Raw genomic sequence first — 13,692 nt, forward strand, 5'->3', positions numbered from 1 at the left:
TTTTGTCAAAACGGAAATGTCAAAAAAGATTGTAAATCGTTTTTAAATGAAGGACAATAAAAAAAGAAATGTATGGAATTCCGTGACATCATCGTATTGCGTTTCAACGCCTCAACGGAAGCTGAAACAAATTCAAGACATCTCACTCGATGTCAAATTCCCGAGTTTGTAGCTTTAAAACTTTAAAACGCCCTTTAGGTCTTTCCTTTTTCTTAAACTGGAAATGAATTAGTTTATTTCACTTCCACTTAGAAAAAAATTAGCTCTTACTTGGTCAAAAATACCATTATGTCTCTGTAATTGTCGAAGAGCCACTGAGTGCCGTCGACAGTCACGTCACAGCTTCAGAGTAACTCCTCTTAGTACTTATAGACGATCTTTGCAGATCCGGGGAAAGGTGGGGCTCGCAGTCCTTTTGGCCAACTTGTAAAAGTTTGCTGTGTCGGGTTTTGTGTGACCCGGAGGATATCACGGCTCCAGGTGAGTGAGCGCACTTTACTCGGGCTATTTTAACCTCCCTTGCTCTGCCACCGCTCTTAGTCAGGCGCATGTTTACCCAACTTCCCCAAAATACCCGCTCATAAAGGGAAACGCTATCTATCAGCGCTCAAAAAAGTAGCTAGCTGCCATCTTAGTAACTGACAATCCGACTAGCCAATAGGAAGCGTGGCGGGGAAGCGCTCGCCTTCCAGTCAGCCAATCAGAAGCATCTGTGAGTTTGAAGGCGGGGATTGGGAAGAGCAGAAGTGGCTGTTTGGTTTGTAGAAATATGTTTCCAGTTGTCAGCTGGTTGATTTAATGAGGAAGCTGCTGCTGGGTGTTGCCACTAACCTGCAGATCATGTACATGTTTTTATTTAACCATCCCGGATGTGTCCTGTGTGCTCTAGTCTTTCACGTCTTACAGCTAAAAGCCTCAAGTGTTTTTCCATAGCACACACATCCATGTATGTGTTCATATCAGTGTGAGGCGTGTAAGAGATTGCCATCCAAAAACAGGAGTTGAGTAAGCCTCCAAACAGCAGGAACAAATTATCTTTTATCTGCATAACTTGTTGGTGCCTGCCCTGCCTTCGTCAGCCTTTACTGTGGCGTTCAGACCATGAAAACCCAGAGCAGAGGAGATTGATGTCTTTACAAGTCCCCCGTTGATTCTAAACATATGTACAATAGTTGTAAGTGGACAAATTGCACAAATCAAGGAGGTTAAATAAGAAAACAGCTCAATTTTTGCCTTTTTGTGTGTGTCAGTGTTACCACTCTTAAAAACTTTCAAACTCTTTCATAACTGTTATTTATTTATTTGGAGTTTTGTCTGTGAAGGACTCTGTCATAACATTGCATTTCTGAACATTTCCTTACTCCAATCGTGATCGATCGGAAGCAGAAGGAAAATACTGTTTGAAAAAGATCGTATTTGTGACGTGGAAAATACTGCTGGGCGGGTCACAAGCTCCCCGCTCCCCGCTCCGCTCCATTCTGATGCATCTACATGCAGACGAATGGATGTTTTTGGTACACCGGTGACCGGCAGGGTGGGGTTGTGAGGGGCTGTAAGCTAGCAGCAGAGCATGTAAACACATGGATGATGGGTAGTGAGAGCAGGCTTCCCAGCAGTGCCACCCACAACTCAAAGGTGAATTTCTAATGGACTACTGCCGCTCTGCAGAAACTATGTCCTAGAAAACGACACAAGATCTTTGGATTTTGGCTAAAAACGGCACAATTATAATTAAACGACAACAGGGAATGCTTTTAAAATAGATCAGACGAAAACTTTTCCTTTGTTTGTGTTTTGGTATGTATGGCTGCCTTTTTGTTAACTTTGTTTCAGTAGATTGTAGCCAAAACTTACTTTTGTTCTCTCCTGGTCTTTCTTGATCCGGTCTCGGCCCCAGCAGCTCCTTGCGGATCTCTGGTTTCAGGATTAAAGTTGTGAGCTGTAGAAACCCCACCCCCTACCCCACCCCCACACATCAGAGCCATGGCTACTGGTAAGAACAAGAACCAGACCTCTCTGGCCCTCCACAAAGTGATCATGGTGGGCAGCGGTGGCGTAGGAAAGTCAGCGCTAACGTTGCAGTTCATGTACGATGAGGTGAGCCCCTGGTGACTATTTTCTGTCCCATAAGCCCCATCTGCCCACACTCCGGTCATGCCTGCTGCTCTGTGTGTGTAGTTCGTGGAGGACTACGAGCCAACCAAGGCGGACAGCTACAGGAAGAAGGTGGTGCTTGATGGGGAGGACGTGCAGATCGATATCCTGGACACGGCGGGACAGGAGGACTACGCTGCCATCAGAGACAACTACTTCCGCAGTGGTGAAGGCTTCCTACTGGTCTTCTCCATCACGGAGCTGGAGTCCTTCACGGCCACGTCGGAGTTCAGGTGTGTTTTCTGAGTCCAGCTTCAGTCATCGGTTTTCTGTTGTGTTGGACTACGGTCACATGGCGCATGTGATGCGCGTTCAAGAACCAGGTAAAGGCGCGTTTAGCTTATGGTGCTCACACTGGACTGTCGCTACTAGGGATGGGTATCGTTAAGGTTTTAACGGTACTACTACTCTTATCGATACTGCTTATCGATCCGGTATTTTAACGGTACTCTTATCGATACTTTTTGAGGATGAAAAATAAATAATTAAATAAATAACAAATTAAGAACATAAAGTGTTTTATTTCCTCATTATGCAACAACACTGTTTTTTTAACAAAAGATTTTACTTTATACACGAGAATGTTCCAGACAGGATATTTATTTTAGTTATTTAATCTAATTATTTTTATTCTTTATGAGCGTGATGTTTCCTTTAATCTTTTGTCCATTTTCCACAACCTGGAATAGACTTTTCTGTCTGTCAAACACCAGAGTTAGGATTCAGTGAGATGATGGAAACAAATTCACTTTGATGCAGACTCCTTTCTATTTATTAATTTTTGTTTAAATCCAGTAAACATAAATATAAAATTATATTCATTTTACGGATGACAACTATCATTAGTCATTAATTATTATTAAGTATTAGGAAGCAGCTGATAGTTTGTCGCAGGTCTGGCATCATTGCGGTGAATCTAAGCCCCGCCTCTCTACCTGTTTGTTTTGTGTAGAACACGCCGCCCCAGCGTGTTTAATTACTGAACAACAGTTGAACAACAGCCCCGCCCCCCTTGCACACAAATAGACAGACAGAGCTCTCCGCTTCAACAAGAATACCGAAATTAATGTAATCATTCATTAACGGAAAATTGACTTGGTGAGTTAAATATGGCAGATAACGCTTGTGGGACACAAAAAAAGAAAAAGTAACTTCTCCAGTACCGATAGCAGAACCGTTCAGGTCAGATCTTAACGATACTGCGGTCTTGAAGAATGTGGCCCCGGGCGGGTTCAATACCAGGGCACGGTACCCATCCCTAGTCGCTACCCAATACCAGCGCCATCCATACGTCACTACCGAATATGAGTCTCCGATTGGTCAAAGTTCAACCTAGTTTAACTCCCAGCCTGAAAAAGGCTGTAGAAAATTGTGTAGCAACACGTTAACGCTACGGTTTTTAACCTTTGTTACAATAAAGTAGAAAAAAAAAAAACGTCCACTTCCCATGATCCATCTGTTTACACTTTCTCCCACTAGCTTACAGCCCCCCACATTCCCAACCTAACATTACCGGTGCTACAAAATTGGGGCTATCCAGTTTTGAGCCAAATTCCAGCTCAGACAACGAAAACAAAGACGTACCGATCTGTTTGTCTGCAAGTGGACGCTATAGAATGGAGCGGAGCAGGGGGCTCGTGGCCCGCCCATATTTATTTATGCATCTACAGTTTATTTGTTGGCAATTTTTCTGTCATAAGCACATGATTTGTCTCGTTTCTTTTGTAACAGAAGTGACACATTCAGCATTAAGGAAGCTTAAGCCCTTTAACCTCTTAAGACCTGAGTTAATATTTGAGCTAATGCTTTTTTCTCACAGGACTCCAGTTAAGCAGAATGAACTACTGTGGTAATTGAACCCAAAATGGGATGTCCACGCATGTGGATTTAAGAAGTTAAAAAGGAGTAGAATGAGGTCAGATTCCCTGAACTCTGCTTCTTTCCTGACATGTTGGGCGTGCGGACCGGCCTTTGCCATACAGGTTTTCTTTAACCCGGAGACAAACTATTCTTTTGTATTTCCTGGTTTATTTGTTTTGTTTTTTACACAAACGATAGTGGGAGGAGCATATTTCCCCTCCCGAAAAAACTTGCAGAAACAGGAGATCATAATCATTTTAGGTCAAAGTTCAGCACCAGGATGTTACAATGCTGTTTGGGCTCCGCCCACACCTGTGCTGTAAAGCAACACCTACCTAAAGCTGTTAAATGAATACCTTCTACAGATTATCAGTTCTTACAGTCCACTTGCAGAAAGCTGGCGGTGCCGCTTCATTTAAATCTTTTATCTCTTTCCCCCACAACCACGCGAGCCCTGCTGCATCTTGGGAGTCGAGCACTGACGGGTGGGGCCCTCTGTGTGTCCATCAGGGAGCAGATCCTGCGGGTGAAGGAGGAGGAGGCCATCCCTCTTTTGCTTGTGGGGAATAAGTCGGACCTGGAGGACCGGCGGCAGATCACCGCAGAGGATGCCGCGAGCAAAGCAGGCGAGTGGGGAGTCCAGTACGTCGAGACGTCGGCCAAGACGAGAGCCAACGTGGACAAGGTGAGCCACTGAGGCCGCTGGCTGCTTAATGTTGTAATGAAATATTGGCCTGCAGGTGGCAGTCTGGAACAGTTTATGCTGAGTAACGACATTTTGACACCAAATAAAACACGCTCCTCAAACGACTGTAACCGCTTTTACGCAATTTCCACAATTCCAATGAAATCTGACACGGATAAAAGCAGCTTTTTGCCAAAATGCAGCACTTAACCCTTTACACCAAACCTTACCTCTTCAACCGTTTTCACGCAATTTCTGTAATTCCAGCGGATTTGAACGCAACAGTTGATTCAAACACTTTGCATCAATATGTGAAACTTTTCGTTAGTACGTACGTTAGTGTTGCATATTGATGCAACGCATCAGAATAGGTTAGTTTACCATGATTCTCTACGCACTTCACTGCTGTGAAGTGTTGCACATCAGAGCAAAGCTGCTTTCCTCCGCAGCAGAGTCTTAGAATCACGGAAATCGCTTAAAAACTAGAAGCGGAACGGATCACAAAACTCACGGTTCAGATCGTGTCAGGCCTTTAGAGTCACAGTTCGGGTCATTTTACGGATCAGTAAAATGGAAAAAAAGGACAAAGTAACAAGTTAAAAGTTTACAAATGATTCTTTGAAAAGCTTCAAAATATTCATTAAAACGTATTAAAACAAATATCCCATCCAAACAGAAAAAGTGTAAAAAACAAAACACTAATGAAATCTCTGAACCTAAGATATCCCTATATATACAGTGAGGCAAAACAGTCTTTACTGGTAGTCGGCCACCAATTGTGGAAAGTCCTCCACTGAAAAAGATGAGAGGTCTGTAATCTTCATCATAGGTATACCTTAACTATGAGAGACATGAGGGAAAACATCCAGAAAATCCCATTAACTGATTTTTAAATAATTTAATTGTAAATTATGGTGGAAAATAAGCATTTGGTCAATGACAATAGTTCAACTCAATACTTTGGTATATTATCTTTTGATAGAAATAACAGCAGTCAAACTTTTTCTTTAAGTCTTCACAAGGTTTTCACAAACTGATGCTGTTATTTCGGTCCATTCCTCCATGCAGATCTCCTCTAGAGCACTGGTGTTTTGGGGCTGTCGCTGGGCAACATAGATTTTTAACTACCTCCAAAGATTTTCTATGGGATTAAGATCTGAAGACTGGCTAGGCCACTCTAGGACCTTGAAATGCTTCTTACAAAGCCACTCCTTCATTACCCGGGCAGTGTGTTTTGGATGGTTGTCAAGTTGAAAGACCCAGCCACGTTTCATCTTCAAAGCCCTTGCTGCTGAACGGAGATCTTTCCTTTAGATGATCAGTGGTCTTGTTTGTCTTCCATTTCCTAAGAATTGCTCCCACAGTTGATTCCTTCACACAAAGCTGCTTATCTAATGCAGATTCAGTCTTCCCAGCCTGGTGTAGGTCAACAGTTTAGTTTCTGGTGTCCTTAGACAGCTCTTTGGTCTTGGCCATAGTGGAGTTTGGAGTGTGACTGTTTGAGGCTATGGACAGGTGTCTTTTATATAGATAACCAGTTCAAACAGGTGCTGTTAATACAGGTAACACGTGGAGGACAGAGGATCCTCTTACAGAAGAAGTTAAGGGTCTGTGAGAGACAGAAATCTTGCTTGTTTGTAGGTAACACAATGCTTATTTTCCACCATAATTTACAAATAAATTATTTAAAAATCAGAAACTTTGATTTTCTGGATTTTTTTCCTCATTTTGTCTCTCGTAGTTGAGGTTTACCTATGATGAAAATGACAGACCTCTCTCATCTTTCTAAGTGGGAGAACTTGCACAATTGGTGGCTGACTAAATACTTTTTTACCCCACTGCATAAAAAAATACTCAAGATGCCAATAAAAAAAAAGTGCATTCAGGTGCATTACATCCTGAAAATAACTAATATTATATTAATACGTCCTTTGCTGCCAGAAAACCCCCTCTCACTGGGTAGAGTCGCAGCAGCGTCTTGGACAGGAAGTCTTCATTCTGGGTCACAGATGGACAGAAATGTTCCTCATAGCAGCCGTCATTCACGTACTGAGAGTCTCTAAATGATCTCATGAACCCAGACATGGAGACGCGTTTAGCCACGCCTTTGTAGGACTCTTTGAAATAAACAAACTGACTCTCTCAGCATCTTCCGCATCTTTCCTAATTAGATTGAGACAAAAGTTTGACAGTAGCTCCTCCCAAAACCCTTTTGGACGCGTGTGAACGCACAACTGTCCTAAATGATGGCAACAGTGGACCAAAATGTGGCTAATGATCCCTATGGATCACAGATCAGCCGAGATCCATTGAACCCCTGGTAAAAACAATCCGAGTTACAGTAATTCAAAGGACGTCGACATTATTTGTTGACATAGTTGACATTCTTTCAACTACAGTAACTCTTCAGCCATTTAGGCAGTAAGCAAAAGTCAAACAGTACGCCAGAATCAGCTGATTCACATTTATCTCGTAAACGTTTGTAACCTTTGTGCTATCCTAGGCACTTTAACATTGGGAGTTGGGTCATCTAGACCCACTAAACAGTGCGCTGAACCTTTTTTCTTCAATGATTTGTGATCTTCACTGGTGTCCATGGATTACATGAAATCTTTCCACCTTTGTCATGGTAGGGAGAACACGTCAATGGAAAGGGGGGTCATCTAAGATAGCACAAGGGAGAGTGTGTCTTATTTGGGTATCTCATCTCTGACCATCTCCTGACCTCTCCTCGCAGGTCTTCTTTGACCTCATGAGGGAAGTCCGCAAGAAGAAAAAATCGGAGACCAAAGACAAAAACGGGCCGAGCGGTCGGAAGAAGAAGAAGCACTGTCGCATCCTTTAGTGGCGCCAGAGGTGCAGCAAAAGCGACAGACTGACCCGACTCTCCTCACCAACCTCAAAGGCACGCGACGCCTCCGTCTCTGCTTCCTCTTTTCAGAATCAAAGACAGGAAGTTTCGGGGAAGAAGGGCTGCTTCCTAAATTTGTAGGAATCTACAAACTGAACGAGCGATTTCTTCACATTAGGCGTGTCGTCACATTCCTAAAGGCCTCACTGCTAGTATCAAACACTTGCTTCACACAAGCTTCTCCCTCTAAACATCATTTAGTATCAACATTCAAAGGGAATTTTGTTCTTTAAATCCTGTTTCTCTGCACAGCTTTCTCCTATTTATGATGTTTGGGCTTCTTGGGAGCCTTCTTTATAATAAACACACTCATACCTGATGCTGCTTGAAATCACTCACAGGCAACAAAAGGCTCTTCTTTTTGTTTTTTGTCATTGTCTTTTTTTTTTTGTATCCCTCTTAGGGGAATAAAAACTGTCCAAAAAGAATGCTTTTACTTTGAAAGGACCTCCTGTTTTACATGCTTTTCTGCAGGAAATCCTAAAATGATAATAATTTGCCAAAAATGTAAAAATATGTTCTGACGAAACCAAGCAGTTTGTGATTTTCCATGTGCAATTTTTTGTCAATTGTTTGGATTAAATAATCTGTACAAATCAAACTATGTATTATCCCTGTGTAAATTATTTCACTTTGAAATGTGTTTATTTCAGCATCAGTACATATACAAAACAATGTCAATATATTTATACTATATATATTTTCTGACATCAGGAAAAAAATACGTATATTTTTAGTGATTAAAACCTTTAGTAATATTTATTAAAATACTTTTGTAAGTATTAAAATGTACTTTTTTGTTTTATGTTGGCAAACTTTTCATTTGATCCCAAAATCCCTGAATTTATAAGTGAAAAGGTTTGATATTATAATTGTATTTCATTGTTTTTCTTTTAAATTTTTAAGTGAAGTTTTCAAAAGAAAAGCAAAAGTTTAAAAGACAGTTTTTAAAAGAGAAGAAATCCTGACATTGAGCAGATTATCATATGACCAGCAGGTGGCACTACAATTCAACAAGAATCATTTGCTTATATGTGCCATTAACCCTTGTGCCATCTTAGATGACCCCACCCTTACTTTGACGTGTTCTCCCTACCATGACAAAGGTGGAAAGATTTCATGTAATCCATGGACACCAGTGAAGATAAAAAATCATTGAAGAAGAAAGGTTCAGAGCACTGTCTAGTGGGTCTAGATGACCCCACTCCCAATGGTAAAGTTCTTGGATAGCACAAGGGTTAAGAAAAACCTTAGAATGTGGCACAAAGATTTTTTTTTTATCCAAGAATCAAGTTGCGAACAGAAACCTTTAAAATGAGAACAGTTTTTTTAAGCCAAAAGCAAGAATCAGATGAACTCTAATTGTTTTTTATGATAGACATTTGTGAGATCAATGAAACTTTCAAACAGACTTCCTCCTGTCTGTCAAGACAAACAAGTTTGCCAATCAGCAGAGATCAAACTGATAAATCAGTGTCAATCTTCCAACCCCGTCACAAGAAGGTCACCGCTTGAGTTACAATAAAATACAACACAAAAACAAGAAAATTCAAGGTGAACCAGAACAAAAACTGAACAAAAGCATTTTTAGTCTGTCATTTAATATGCACAAATCCCAGTGACGTACTATTAGGTACGCTTTGCAGATCATTAAATATTAATGCGGGTTTGGTGCATTCATAGACAAACATGTAGCCCATGTTCTTCACACTGGACAAGCAGGGAGGAACTTCTGTTTCCACTGTTGACTAGCGCATATCTGCCACCTACAGTTGGAAGATTCTTAGTGCAAAAGGTCAAAATGTGGCTCCAGGCTTTTTCATTCTCTGCTTTATTCCAATATATGAAAGACTTGGTGTTGTAGAAGTCCAGCCGAGCACAATCTGCTATTATTTTCCCCTCCATGATCAATTTTCAAACAGTTGGAACTTCCATGAATTAAAAGCGACGCCATCCATACGTCACTACCAAATCCGAGTCCCTTTTGTACGTAGAACCCGGAAACTGTCTTAAAAGTGTGCACAACGACACGTGACCGCAAGAGTTTTGAAAGCAGAAGCCCCGAAATGTGTGTTTCCATAGACTTTTCATGGGAAGAAGTCGCTTGGTGTGTCAATTTAGGATGAGAGCTTCCTCTCACTTAAAATAAAATTTCCAAGTAGGGATAATAAATAGTAAATTCAGATGTGATTAACAAATGTTACCTAACTTAAGAAATGTAGCCTTTTAATAAAAGAAAACAATGCAAAATTTTGATGGGGCATAAATGGCGTGATTTTGTTTCACTTTCATGATCATTTGAGTCAGTTAGAAATAAAAATGATTCCTTTTTATCAATTAATTTATATGTGGCATGACACTGTTAAAATTTTCTACTTTTCATTCAAAAATCTTACATATGTTTACTTGGATTTTGAAGTTTACCTTTAATAAATGTGAGTACTTTCAAATTAAAAGTCCCTCTGTCATATGTTGAAAGCTTGAGACAGGCTCTGCCTCCTAAAGGATGACCCTCAACCCGATCCTGATCATTACTAGCGTTTTCATGTAAGCCTCTTACAGTAATGCTCCTCTTGCTGAAGCGGCAACCACTTCGGCAGAACCAGCTGGGACCAGGGCGGGCATAAGCTTCACTTGTGACCCCCCCAAACCGATACCCTGCATAAACAGACATGCTGGGGGGAGACGTGGTAGCTGTGTGGGATATAGCCCTAAGCGATGGAGTGTACAGGATTGAATTTGCGCATGGAACCACCACAGGGAAACGAATTATTTATGTGAACGGGAAGGTAAGAGCGAGTATGGTAGACACATTTGAATATGTAGCTGTAGAATTAAATAAAAAAGGTGAATAGAACTTTAACCTTTTAATGAAGTGTCAGATATTTGCACCAAACAAATTTAGAGATATATTGTAACCAAAAAAATGTAATTTTCTGGCTTTTATCTGTGATTTTGCTGAAAAAGATATGTGGGTCCTACATCTGAGCCCTGAGGCACACCTATGCTACCTGCTGATACAAACAGAACTCAAATTATCATAGCCTGCACTGAGTTTGAAATTACAGTTTAAATTAATATAATTTTAAAAAATATATATTTAGCCAAGCATTTTCAAAGTAAAAGCTAAGATGCTAACTTGATTTTTTTTATCTCTTTGGTTCTTTAAAACGGTAAAAGTTTGAAGTTTTTTCACTTTTTTTTAGTCATTATTTTTTTTTCTTCACATATTTGCTTAATTGTAAGCCACTAAATAAGATACTTCATAACTTTTGATTGTTTGATTGCAATTATAAAGGCTTTCATCGTCTGAATGTGGTCTTTTAACAGGAAGTTGTAAAAAAAGACTGGATGTTCAAACTGGTTGGAAAGGAAACCTTTACCATCGGCAGTACCAACATCAAAGCCACCATTAACATAGAAGCTGTCAGCGGCTTTGCTTATGAATACTCGCTGGACATTGATGGGAAGAGTTTGCAGAAGTTCGTAGACGACAGAGCCAAGACCACAAAGACTTGGGTGTTCCAGGTGGACGGGACGGACTACAGGGTGGTCCTTGGTGAGCCTCATTTTACATTACCAGTTATGTGAGTCTACAGCTGCAGTTATTCTCTGAAATCTTGAGGAGTTACACAGGTAAAATTGTTTTTTTAAATGGAACAGAGAGGTTTCAGTGGATAAAACAACACATTGCAAATGTTAGATGCATTCAAATTTGTAAAATGTTTTATTGTTCTCACAGAAAAGGACACTGTAGACGTTTGGTGCAACGGACAGAAAATGGAAACAAGGGTGAGACACCACTCTGAATACAGGAAAAATTGTCAAATAAAAATCCTTTTAGTTTGTTTAAGGCTCAAAACTAAAGCATGTTGTTGCGTGTACCGTACATATATGGAAGTCTTGGTATTTCACAACTGAGTAATTTAAGGAATTAAGAGGTTACCTAAAAATTGGAAATACAGTATGTATTTGGCATTGTGGCTTTTATTTTGTAAAGCATAATACGTTTGATTACCGTATATAACACAGTTTACATTTTACCTTTATTCCAAATCGATTCTCACACTGTTTAACAGGGGTAAATTAGAGCAGTTACAATTTTTCGCACTTAAAAGCGGCACTTAAAAGCCTTAATTTTTGAATCCACTGTGTTCTTAAGATCTATGACGGAGTTTTAGGGCCACCAAAAAAAAAAAGTAAAATTACGAGATTTTACGAAATAAAATCTCGTAATTTTAGGTTGTTTTTTTTTGGTGGACCTAAAACTTCATCGTAAAGATCAAACCCTTCATGGTTTATTTTTAAAATACTTTTAAATTCCCTTTGTTTTGTGTGCAAAAATTGTTCAAATGCAATGCATTGTGGTCTATATTTGCCAATCTAGTGAGCATTGATGCACACTGGTTTGTCGCAGAGACTTGTGGGAAATTTCTAGATTCGGACAGCACTATAAAGTGGCGAAAGCACTACATAGTGCACTGTGAGGTGAATAGGGAAGGAATTCGGACATAGCCGTAGTTTAAAAAAACAAACCATTTATTGATGGTGCACCTTATAATTCGGTCCCCCTATAAATGCAGAAAATACGGCAACCCAAATCGTTTTCAACTGTATTGAATGGTTGGTTGATGGAAGGATTTTCTTTTTGTCTGAACGGGTTTCCGTATGTGCCATATATTTACTCCAAACAATTTTAGAGATTTTGTAGCAGTCATCAGCACAAAAATGTCCTTTTCTGGCTTTTATCTGTGACTTTGGTAACAAAGACATTGGAGACCTACAATTTATCCCTGAGGCACACCCCTGCTATCTGATGACACAAGCAGAATGCAAATTTCCAAGCTAGCACTGAGTTCATCTAAAAATAATATAAAATAAAAATGTATGCTGCTCACCAATTATTCCACAAATGGAAGGATGCTATAATCATCTGTGATGATCATTTTAGGAGCGTACCATTAGTTTACGGTCAAAGTTTAGGGTGTGAGATTGTCTAAAACAAAAAAACTTAGACTTTATAAACCTCAGTTTTTGCGGTCTGTGTACCTTTTTGTGATGAAGATTGAACAAATACAGTGATCTTGTCTGATGAAGGTGACCTTTCCTGTCCACAGGGAGAGTTTGTAGATGATGGCACAGAAACCCACTTCACGGTGGGGGATCACGACTGCTGCATCCAGGCTGTGAGCAGTGGGAAGAAGAAGAGTGGCATTGTGCACTCCCTGCTGCTGGATGGAGAGAAAATTCCTGTGTCCACGCTGTGAATCTGGATTACAAAAATATGTTTGCATGCCCAAGAAAGGACTTTTTATTTATTCCTATGTATTTATTTTGAATTTGATTACATCAATTTTAGACTAATATACTCAGGTGAAAACACTCATGCTCACGAGCAACTTTGAAAGTGTCTTCAGTTTGTGGTTTTATTTTTAAACACAGGACAAAAGGAGAAAGATCCGTGAAACCATCGTGTTTGAATCTGCGCAGACTCACCGCAACAACTATGAGTTTGAATGAGGCAGCGTTAAGCACGCGGGAGTTGAGCGGTCACAAACCGGAATGTGATGCTTTAAAATTTCAAAATAAAAGATCACCCAACACAACTAGTTTTTAATTGGTTGATTTAATTATAATGTAAAATGTAAAGTTAAAAAAGGGTCCTAGTGGTATTTATAAAGCTGGCTATAAATCATCTTATCTTCACCTTAAAGTATGGAAATATTAAGAAAAATAAAGGTCAATAAATGAATGAAAGTCTGTTTTATTCTAAAGACAAAAGAATGAAGTCAGATGTAATCAGAAATCTTGTGTAGGATAATTTAGGCATACTGTGTGACTGCTTGTTCCTTTAGTTGGGTTTCATTTCTTGTTATGATCTATGTTCCCAGATTTGGAATGCTTGTAGTAGTAACACATCTTACACTTTTTGTTACCTCAGTTAAGGTTCCTTCTGCTGACCTTCAGCTTTGTCCTCATCCCTGTGCAACATAATGTTGTTTAAAAATTGTAAAATGTTTGCTTTTTTTGGGGGGGGCGCATTTGAATTGTGTTTATGTATTTAAAACTCTGGCAAATATAA

General features: G+C 39.9%; 2 protein-coding genes across 3 annotated transcripts; both read left to right on the plus strand.

The window, feature by feature from the left end:
• The first annotated feature begins 353 nt into the window (after window positions 1–353).
• On the plus strand, window positions 354–8,212 carry LOC101156149 (ras-related protein O-RAL). Of its 2 annotated transcripts, none has more exons than XM_004066455.3 (5): window positions 354–480; window positions 1,901–2,097; window positions 2,179–2,387; window positions 4,525–4,699; window positions 7,437–8,212. In XM_004066455.3, the coding sequence occupies exons 2-5, from the start codon at window positions 1,984–1,986 to the stop codon at window positions 7,542–7,544; spliced, it is 606 nt and encodes a 201-aa protein (XP_004066503.1). In that variant the 5' UTR covers window positions 354–480; window positions 1,901–1,983; the 3' UTR covers window positions 7,545–8,212. The 2 variants fall into 2 exon arrangements, with proteins under 2 accessions (XP_004066503.1, XP_011481217.1); XM_011482915.3 differs by having other exon boundaries at window positions 379–480; window positions 1,898–2,097.
• Window positions 8,213–10,166: 1,954 nt separating this feature from the next.
• On the plus strand, window positions 10,167–13,362 carry LOC101165707 (fas apoptotic inhibitory molecule 1-like). The gene is made up of 4 exons (XM_004066489.3): window positions 10,167–10,399; window positions 10,941–11,169; window positions 11,353–11,402; window positions 12,728–13,362. The coding sequence occupies exons 1-4, from the start codon at window positions 10,283–10,285 to the stop codon at window positions 12,875–12,877; spliced, it is 546 nt and encodes a 181-aa protein (XP_004066537.1). The 5' UTR covers window positions 10,167–10,282; the 3' UTR covers window positions 12,878–13,362.
• The last annotated feature ends 330 nt before the right edge of the window (window positions 13,363–13,692 follow it).

The sequence above is a fragment of the Oryzias latipes genome, chromosome 2 (assembly GCF_002234675.1).
Source record: "Oryzias latipes chromosome 2, ASM223467v1".
In the NCBI taxonomy this organism is placed as follows: domain Eukaryota; kingdom Metazoa; phylum Chordata; class Actinopteri; order Beloniformes; family Adrianichthyidae; genus Oryzias; species Oryzias latipes.

Bases quoted from the DNA above. Each gene is read 5' to 3' on its own strand.
- LOC101156149 (XM_004066455.3), top strand. From the start codon at position 1,984: ATGGCTACTGGTAAGAACAAGAACCAGACCTCTCTGGCCCTCCACAAA. The intron at 2,388-4,524 runs GTGTGTTTTCTG...TGTGTCCATCAG, and splicing joins ACGGCCACGTCGGAGTTCAG to GGAGCAGATCCTGCGGGTGA. The intron at 4,700-7,436 runs GTGAGCCACTGA...CTCTCCTCGCAG, and splicing joins CGAGAGCCAACGTGGACAAG to GTCTTCTTTGACCTCATGAG.
- LOC101165707 (XM_004066489.3), top strand. From the start codon at position 10,283: ATGCTGGGGGGAGACGTGGTAGCTGTGTGGGATATAGCCCTAAGCGAT. The intron at 11,170-11,352 runs GTGAGCCTCATT...TTGTTCTCACAG, and splicing joins GGACTACAGGGTGGTCCTTG to AAAAGGACACTGTAGACGTT. The intron at 11,403-12,727 runs GTGAGACACCAC...TCCTGTCCACAG, and splicing joins GACAGAAAATGGAAACAAGG to GGAGAGTTTGTAGATGATGG.